The 9,965-nt window shown below is 43.8% G+C and overlaps 1 protein-coding gene across 5 annotated transcripts in view; it reads right to left on the bottom strand.

The window, feature by feature from the left end:
* Positions 1 to 2,029: 2,029 nt before the first annotated feature.
* The window catches only part of kcnt1 (potassium channel, subfamily T, member 1), a 128,185-nt gene continuing 120,249 nt past the window's right edge, over positions 2,030 to 9,965 (bottom strand). For 4 of the 5 annotated variants that reach the window (XM_031890259.1, XM_031890262.1, XM_031890260.1 and 1 more), the window contains 2 exons: positions 8,107 to 8,191; positions 6,301 to 7,290 (listed from right to left, as the gene is read on the bottom strand). In XM_031890259.1, the coding sequence (XP_031746119.1) occupies positions 7,167 to 7,290; positions 8,107 to 8,191 (209 nt within the window). In that variant the 3' untranslated portion in view covers positions 6,301 to 7,166. 5 annotated transcript variants of the gene reach the window in all.

Raw genomic sequence — 9,965 nt, 5'->3', positions numbered from 1 at the left:
TTTCAAGCTTGGAAATCCTGCATTGTGTTAATTCCAATGTATTGCTTGTATATTGGGGACTTACAGAAATGGTAGTAGAAATCATTTCCATCATTACTTCCATTCGGTTTTCTAGATGTCAAGATATTAGCAATTAACAGCGCCCCCTGCTGGACGGTACTGCTGACCTGGCTCAGGTCCAGAGGAAATTTTTGAAGATGCAGATTGAACTTTCCTGATGTTGCTTGGATTTGGAAAGACCAAAGTAAAGTCATCCAACGTTTTTCTGGTCTTTTCTAAGCAAAGCAACATCATAGTTACATAGGGTTGAAAAAAGACCAGAGTCCATCAAGTTCAACCCTTCCAACTTCATTCTTCTCAAATATACAGTAAAACCGAGACCAATGTCATTGATTTTCACTTCAAAACAAGGCAGCCAACGGAGGGGGGGTTCTAGATGCTTGGCCCTGTGTTTTTTAGCTATAAACCACAGTACAGACAGGGCCACCATAAACAACCCATTTGTCTTTTTTATGGAGAGGTTTCCCTTTATTTTTGGTGTATTTTAGATCATTTTATTATTTAAGCTAGGGAAATGTTAGAAGCTGTATTAGAACATAACTAGAAGATCAAAAGCTTGAGGATAACTATTGTACAGGGTTTCAGTGCAGTCTAGAACGACCAAAAAAAGCCATCAGTGATCCTTAAGAATGGGAGAGAGTGCAGCCGGCTTTGGGGTAAGTCTGAATAATTACTTAGTAAGTGATGTTGAGGATAAACACATGGTTGGTAACACAAAATGGCAGTTAAGGGTTCTGTTGGGCTTGAGTTTCAAGGGTTGGAGAAGTCATCGTTAGATAGGTCTTATCCACCATGTTCTTAACTTCAAGGATAATATGATCAATGCATTTGAGATGATAATAAGCCCTTTGTAGAGTCACAACATCCACTTGGGCTCGTAACAACTGTGTCAGTATATACAGCAGGTCTGTCAATGTGAACTAAAGAGATGAATGTTGTATCTGTCATGGAAAGAAGTCCACTTTGTGTCAATGAAACTGCAAGAAGTTACAAACCTTTAGTCCCTTCCCAAATTGGTTGGATCAGCAATAACGAAACTCGCCCAAAGTTGCCTTATCATGCTAACACTGGGGGGTATCTTGCATCCCTGAATGTTCTTTATCCTGGTATTATGCTACTTTATAGCAGGACAAGTTATCGGACCATAATGTGTTCAGGCCCGGTTCTTGGCATGAGTTCCCTTATGGCAGATCAGTGGTGGGACCTTGCTGCTTAGGGACATAGTAAGTTAGGTTGAAAAAAAACGCACATCCATCACGTTCAACCGTAATGTCTATATATAACCTGCCTAACTGCCAGTTGATCTAGAGGAAGGCGAAAAACCACATCTGAAGCCTCTCTAATTTGAGGCTAATCTGGGGCGAGGTCACCAAGCGAGCGGATCTTCTCCCGATATCCCCATCTACAGGTGGGTGATATCGGGGGAATTTAGGCTAATTCGGTTGTTTGGCCCTGGGGCCAAGCAATCAAATTATAACGACTGGAATAGGCGCAGTCGCTTCGGGGACCACATCAACAAGCCGATGCGGTCCCCGATCCGACTGATTTTTTTAACCTGCCCGATCGAGATCTGGCTGATTTCAGGCCGGATATGGGTCGGCAGGCCCGTCGTTGTTTCCCCTACACGGGCCGATAAGCTGCCGAATTGGTCTAAGGGACCAATATTGGCAGCTACAATCGGCCCGTGTATGGGGACCTTTAGTTATCAAAGGGTAAAATATAATTCTTTACAAAATTGTAAGGAAAACGAGGCTGGTAGCAACTTCCTGACCAAACTTATTATCAAGAAAAATGGCGGACCTGGAGCCCACTGACCATTAATGTGACATCTTGGGTAGATCTTGCACTTCTACCATGAAGACTCCTTCATCAGGATCAGTGCAAACACGTTCACTGGAAAGATAGATGCCCCAGTATAACTTAGATGCCCCAGTACCCAGTGTTTGTCCAAGGAAAAGACTCCATTTGATACGGCTGCATGCAGCTTTTTAATGTTCATCTCATACATACAATTCCAAGTCTTTATTTTATACAAGGATTTCGAAAAATAAAACTGTACAAAACTTTTATCACCCCCCCTACAGTTCATGTCAATCCTGCACTCAGAAAATCCCATCATAGTAAAAGGGGGGTCTGCAAGGCATAAAAAATACATGCGCTTTATTGTGGAATCTTCTGGATACACGTCTGTCCCAGGAGCTTACAGCGCGACACCGCGACTCTATTAGGGAAGGGGCGGGGTTAATAAATGTTGGCTATACACACACACTGGTCCGGTTGGTTACAAAAGAGTTGTCGTTACAGATATACAAAAGGCGGCCATGTTGTCAAATGCTAGCCTATGTCAAAGGTCCTTTTGGATATCTACGTTTCTACATCAAGAAGGTCCAACCTGAGATGATGATGGTTACACTATTGGTACGGTGGGTGGCAGTTGACTTCTGATGATGTTGGACCCAACTTCCAGGTGTGGAAGCAACTCTTGGTCCAAGTGAACATTTCTGATTGCACGTTTGATCAGTAGTAGCCAATGGAGGCCAGTAGAAGCCAATGAAGGCCAGTAGAAGCCAATGGAGGCCAGTAGAAGCCAATGGAGGCTAGTAGAAGCCAATAGAAGCCAATGAAGGCCAGTAGAAGCCAATGAAGGCAAGTGCAACGGTACAGAGGAGATCATTCCCGTAGTCAGCTGACCAAAGCCGGTTGAATCGAAGACCTTCTGCAGGTTGCACTTTCCTGGTCTAAATGCATTATATGAGATTCAAGAGCAGGTCATGCAGATCATAATATTGAGGTTCCAAGCATAACATGATCTTGCCCAACAAGATTACTTTACCCTGTAAAAGAAAGCATATGGAAGGGGGCGGTGATCATCTAAATAGGACCTCTTTGTGTTCTTTGTATAAACATCTTTGATATGGGAGGGCAAATTCTGTTTTAGGAGACAATAACAAAGTCAACTGGGATTGTAGACCAAGTCCTACTCTTGTAGACATGTAATGATCCACTCACGGCCCAGTTTGGCCATGCAGATGGGAGAGCCGATCAAGCTCATCATAAAGAGGAACGCGTTGGGAGAGTACCTCATCCGGTCAAAGAGATCTTGACCCAATGGGACTTCTTGGAACTGCCGAATATCTCTGATCTTGGTCTATTATTCTTCTAGGCTTTAGTTCTTTTGTCTGCCCCATTGAACAGAGACAGTAGATCAGATCTTTGATATGGGAGGGCAAATTCTGTTTCAGGAGACAATGACAAAGTCAACTGGGATTGTAGACCAAGTCCTACTCTTGTAGGCATGGAATGATCCACTTATGGTGAGGTCACCAAAGCAGCAGATCTTTGCCCAGTTTGGCCATGCTGATGGGAGAGCCGATCAATCTCATCATAAAAATGAACGCGTTGGGAGAGTACCTCATCTGGTCAAAGAGATCTTGACCCAATGGGACTTTTTGGAGCTGCTCAATATCTCTGATCTTGATCTAGGTTTTGGTTCTTTTGTCTACCCCATTGGAACAGAGACAACAGGTCAGACCAACCCACTCATTTATACAGTTCCATACGTGGTCAGGCCACACCTCCAACTTTTTGTGGGCACGTTCAATACCAACCGTTTCAATATGGTCTCTTCCAAGGGAAAAGTAGACACTAGAATGTTAATAAATATGAATGTTGGGGGGAGGGGTCAGGTTATAGAAAATAATATATAAAATATACCTTCTTTAGAAATAGTTATTATATACACAGGACTTTGCTTCTCTGCCTTCATACCCCACAGTATGAGTATGAGTGGGAGCTGCTACTTGTCTGGGCTGAGTGGTCCCACTCCAAATGTATGGAAACGTGCCCCCCTATAATAATGTTTTATTCTCATGCAATATCCCCTTCATCATCTACTCATAGAATATAAAGTACAATTGTTGTGCTCTTCACTAACGGGTTGGACAATCAGGAATAGATATTATAGATTACGAGGGAAGGGGGGAGGGGGAACATGCCTTATTCAATCCCAATATGGAAGTTGTGAAAACAATATGGCCGCTTTGTGTTGACTGGATAAATCAAATTTGTACAGAAAAGTGAATGGAATTTTAGCAGTACAGCTTATTGTGTGCCCAGAGCATTCCTTCTCTGTATATTTGTATTTATACATATGGGTAGGAGGTGCCATAGTGTTTCCCTTAGACAGTACAGTATGGGGGTACAGCTTATTGTGTGCCCAGAACATTCCTTCTCTGTATATTTGTATTTATACATATGGGTAGGGGGTGCCATAGTGTTTCCCTTAGACAGTACAGTATGGGGGTACAGCTTATTGTGTGCCCAGAACATTCCCTCTCTGTATATTTGTATTTATACATATGGGTAGGGGGTGCCATAGTGTTTCCCTTAGACAGTACAGTATGGGGGTACAGCTTATTGTGTGCCCAGAACATTCCTTCTCTGTATATTTGTATTTATACATATGGGTAGGGGGTGCCATAGTGTTTCCCTTAGACAGTACAGTATGGGGGTACAGCTTATTGTGTGCCCAGAACATTCCTTCTCTGTATATTTGTATTTATACATATGGGTAGGAGGTGCCATAGTGTTTCCCTTAGACAGTACAGTATGGGGGTACAGCTTATTGTGTGCCCAGAGCATTCCTTCTCTGTATATTTGTATTTATACATATGGGAGGGAGGTGCCATAGTGTTTCCCTTAGACAGTACAGTATGGGGGTACAGCTTATTGTGTGCCCAGAACATTCCTTCTCTGTATATTTGTATTTATACATATGGGTAGGGGGTGCCATAGTGTTTCCCTTAGACAGTACAGTATGGGGGTACAGCTTATTGTGTGCCCAGAGCATTCCTTCTCTGTATATTTGTATTTATACATATGGGAGGGAGGTGCCATAGTGTTTCCCTTAGACAGTACAGTATGGGGGTGGGGTGGAAGGCCCTTTAGTGGGTAAGGAAGGTCATCGTTGAGGACTTAGTGCCGGGGAAGGGTGGTTGGCAAGCATGTAGTTGAGGACACATACAAACAGGTCGCTGGGCCGAGTAGTATTGGCCAATAATACTTGACCCGGCTCTGTAGAGCACCATATTATTCTTACAGAAGGGGCTAGATGTATAGGAGGACTGAGGACCACAATCACAGCCATCCTGGTACTGCACTCTACAAGGGCCACCCAATGAGCCACCCACCCACCATACAGATTGGGGGTGCTACTCGAGGCACCTTCTACTGCTGCTAACTGAGATCGACAACAACTTGATCTTTCCTACCAATCAGTTCAATCATGTTGCTCCTGAGCATCTAGTTGGGGATCACTGATCTAGAACATCTACAACTTGTACTGGGACAAGTTCCGCTGCCACCAAGAGGGAAATATCTAGAACAGGGATCCCCAACTTTTTTTTTTTATCCATGAGTAACATTTAAATATAAAAAAATTGGGGGGCAATGTAAGCATGAAAAAAGTTCCTAGTGGGTGCCAAATAAGGGCTGTGATTGGATATTGGCTAGCCCCTATGAGGACTGGCAGCCTACAGGAGGCTTTGTTTGGCACTACACATGGTCTTTATTCCTCCAAAACTTGACTCCAAATCAGGAATTCAAAAATAAGCACCTACTTTGAGGCCACCGAGAGCAACGTGTTGCTCCTGAGCCACTGGTTGGGGATAACTGATCTAGAACATTCCAATTGTTGGTACTTGGACAATTTCAGGAGCCATCAGTGGGGAAATATCTAGAACTTGCTGTTTTGGTGGTACTGGGACATTTCCAGGCACCATCAATGGGAAATATCTATAACATGCCAATTGGTGGTCCTGGGACAATGTCAGGCACCATCAATTGGAAATATTTAGAACATGCCGATTGGTGGTCCGGGGACAATTTCAGTAGCCATCAATGGGAAATATCTAGAACACACCGACTGGTGGTCCTGGGACAACGTCAGGCACCATCAATGGAAAATATCTAGAACATACTAATTAAGACATTTTGGGACATTTTCATTGCCACTTTGGGCCACTTTGCTCAGTTCCCATACCCAATAATGGGAAGAAGTCCAAGTTTTCATTATGCCTATGAATAGCCACGACCACCCTTCATGACATACGGTCTTCTTTCCATCGACCAATGAGTTTCTCATACTCCAAGCACCTTTCCCTACCTTTCAGTCTGGATCGATATGGAATATTACATTGCCCAGACCAGTCCACTGCTAAATCCAATGGGTGGGGTGTAAAATAGAGAACAAAAAAAAAGTTTATTGAGGAACAAAAGAAATGTACTATTTGGCTTTGGCCTAGTAATACTGATATGGCACTCAATGAAGATAAAAATACTGATAAATTAAAGAATAATGGTTCCACGGATACCCAGAGCTTCTCATATGATATGAATAAGGGGTGGATGAGGTTACTTATGACTGGATATGTTCTACCTCCATTGATATTCATATAGAAACATGGTGGATATATATATATGACGTTTTTCCCCTCAAATCTAGGTGTACCTTCCATACATTCTAGGGCATCTACTGATCTAGAATTATATGTGTAGTATTTTTATACTACAGATGGTTCCTGCCTGTATGATATGTAACAGCCCATAGGGCCAGGAGGGTCACGTGGTATAAAGAGTCTAAGTGCCTTCTTCTCAAGCTCTCTGTGACTACATGGAGAGCCAGATATGATTTGGGGGGAGATTTAAGGCTATAATCAGTGCATCTAGTCCTCAGCTTCTGCGTTGGGTTCTGTCTTAATAAGCCAGGAGTCAGTGTAAACACGATGGAGAACCGGTTCTCGACACAAAACAGGGCTCGTTATGCAGTTGGAGAGCTTTCTGTTTGTTCGTTGGATAACTCTACTCTTCGGTGGAGCTCATTGGACGTACCTTGGTGGATAAGACCATACAGTCCACCAACAGAGACTGCTTAGAAGTTGGCAGTGGATAAGTGAAATAATGCAGGACCTTCTCCTTCCTACTCCATACCTAGAACTCACAGCCAGCCTCTGGCACAGGAGAAGGAGAGTCTGTTGTGGCTTGTAATAAATACAGTATGGACGTTGAGTGGCTTTGTAGGCACAGTTTCGAGCAGTCTCATTTTATTCTCATAGCTGTGTCTCGTCCCTTGTTTCTGGATTGCCCACTGGGTCCGTCTTGTAGCTGTTGCTGCTTTTCCGGCTGTGGGATTCGTTGGCGACATGGGCGAGGGGGTCCGATCTGATCAAGTATCTGAAGGGCAACATGTAAAACACCTCAGCGGTAGCATTTCTTACGACTAGCCAATGTCTGAAGAGAAACACTACCCCCCCCCCGGGGCATCAGGCTGGGCATCAAAGAAGATATCTAGAATAAGACCAGTGGTTCACAGTACCTATTGCCTTTCCTAGATGCCTTCAAACCCCAACTAGAAAGTCAATTAGGGTAGGGTTGCCAACTGCCTGGTTTTGACCTTGACTGCCTGTTTTTTGGTGGTCTGTAGGGGTCAAACTTCCTGCCTGGTTTTCCAAATTGGGGAGGACTCTGTTAGATTGACTTGGTGATTGGCCAATGATTTGGCGTGATCTGATCAAGTATCTGAAGGGCAACATGTAAAACACCTCAGTGATCTTACCTACTGTAGCATTTCTTACAATGACTAGCCAATGTCTGAAAAGAAACTCTACCCCCCCAGTGGTTCCCAGTACCTATTGCCTTTCCTAGATGCCTTAAAACCCCAACTAGAAAGTCAATTAGGGTAGGGTTGCCAACTGCCTGGTCTTGACAGCCCATTTTCCAAATTGGGGAGGACTCTGTTAGATTGACGTGGTGATCGGCCAATGATTTGGTGAGAACTCTTGTTTGCTCTCATATATATACTGTTGGAAGTACAGCTGATGGACCTATGTTCTCCTATGTCAATGACCTTGTTATGAGCTAAGGGAGTCCATACCAAGAATGGTCCTCCAAGGGGGGGCTTGATAAGAATGATTTAGACTAAATCATGAGGGTATAGCATATTGTGTAGACAGAACACTTTATACACCTACGTTCCCATTGGGTACTTACACAATATCGTTGAGTTCCAGGCGGGTGTCGGGGGGCGGATTAATGAGGACGTACGACAACGTGTTCTGATGGTCGTTCATTTCATCTGTCAGAAAGAGAAAGCGAATGAAAGGGATGTAGAACGTTCTACAATATGTTGCTATGGAGGGACATGTTGCTTCTAACAAAATCCCATGGTGCATTTATGAAATCCTAAATACAGATGGAGCCAAGTTCCTGTCGCATTATGTCTCAAAATATACCATCATTCACAATCATGGTCTATGGTCTATTATCTTTGCACTCTAGCACCATCTAGAGGCAGAATTTAACACTTGAGCAATGGTGTCTGGACATGGTGAGACAAAATGAGAACTTGCTGGCTGCATCTGTAGGTGCCTTAGTAAAACATGCTCATACGTTATTAGAACTGGCTGGCTTACAGCGTTGGGATCTGTTCAGTCATGAGTGGACATGGTCTTCTTCCAGGTTGGAACAGTTTCTATAGGAACCGATTCTAGGTTCAACTTTGGATAGAGTCAGACTCTTCCTGTATGGAAGCCTTTTAGTTCTATGGACGAACTGTTTTTCTAGATCAGGGGCATTGCCCTATCACCAGTAAATCATTACGCTCCATGGGCATTATGCTCCACGTAGCCACGTACAGTAGATCTACCTCTGCTTCCAGTCTCAGTGGGCCCCTACCACCATGTTTACACCCTTTTCTTTCTCCAGTAACCAATTACTTCTAGTCTGTTGTATACAGAGGCAGGATGAAGGCTCTTGGTTTTTCTTTGTTGTCCAAGCCTTCAACAGGAATGGTCAAGTAGACCTCATAAATCTCAATCCGACGCTCAACCACTTCTACATTCCCCGCGGTAAACCTCGTCTGTCCCTTTGCAGATACTGATCGAAATTAGCTCTAGACCAATAGACCAAGCAAGCGTGAAACGGGCCTTGAGTCGGAGCTAGATCAGCGCCTACCCTGGACATCATGGGGTATTCTTTGAAAGTAGAACATTTTCAGCACAATTTGGGGGACTCCTACTGTTTTACATTGACATTAGGGGTGGGCATCTTTCTATCGCAGACCTTATTACCACCCTGCAGGCCCGAGAAAGAACATTCAGAACGTTCTAACAAGTCCCAGTAGGTACCACGAATAACAAAGCGCCACCGAGAACGTTTCCTCCATACATCGCAGTCAGACCCTGCTGCTTCCATTCTCTCCGACTCCTGAAACGTTCCCCCCCCCATTGTGCTTTCTAACGACACGAGAACAAATAACTTTTTATCTCCACGAGTACAAAACTTGCCTCCCCCCTGTGATTGGGTGGGTTGAGCGGATAATGAACAAGGAGAGCAGTAATACAAGGCGGTTGTTCCCGCACATTTAATAAGTGAACCTTTTCACCCTTAATAGAAAAATCTCTGGCACATTAAAGAACTTTGAGATCGATGCTTGGGTCTATTGTATAAGAACCTATTGGTCGGGGCAACTCGCCTACCCCCCCCCCCCCCCGACATCCCACCAGTCATCGTTACTCTATTGGTGTTTATCAGAGACATTCCTAATATCTCCTGTTATTGGCCAAATAGATTCATGAAAAATATCTATATTGCCACAATAAAGGAACGTTTAAGGGGATGGGCATGAAAAAACCAACGATTTTGACTACCGATTTTTTCTCAGACGGTAAATTTACCAGTTTATAAGGGTTTTCCGTAAACTCGACACTTCCTGCTTGTGGGTGCACTTAATAACGTTACCCCCAGATTTCCAGGGAAACACCTAGGTTATTGGGGAATATTTATTATCGGGTAGGGATGCACCTAATCCAAGATTCGGTTCCGGATTCGGCCTCTGGCCAAACCGAATC

This window comes from Xenopus tropicalis, chromosome 8 (assembly GCF_000004195.4).
Source record: "Xenopus tropicalis strain Nigerian chromosome 8, UCB_Xtro_10.0, whole genome shotgun sequence".
Classification (NCBI taxonomy): domain Eukaryota; kingdom Metazoa; phylum Chordata; class Amphibia; order Anura; family Pipidae; genus Xenopus; species Xenopus tropicalis.
This window is presented reverse-complemented; position numbering and strand designations above follow the sequence as displayed.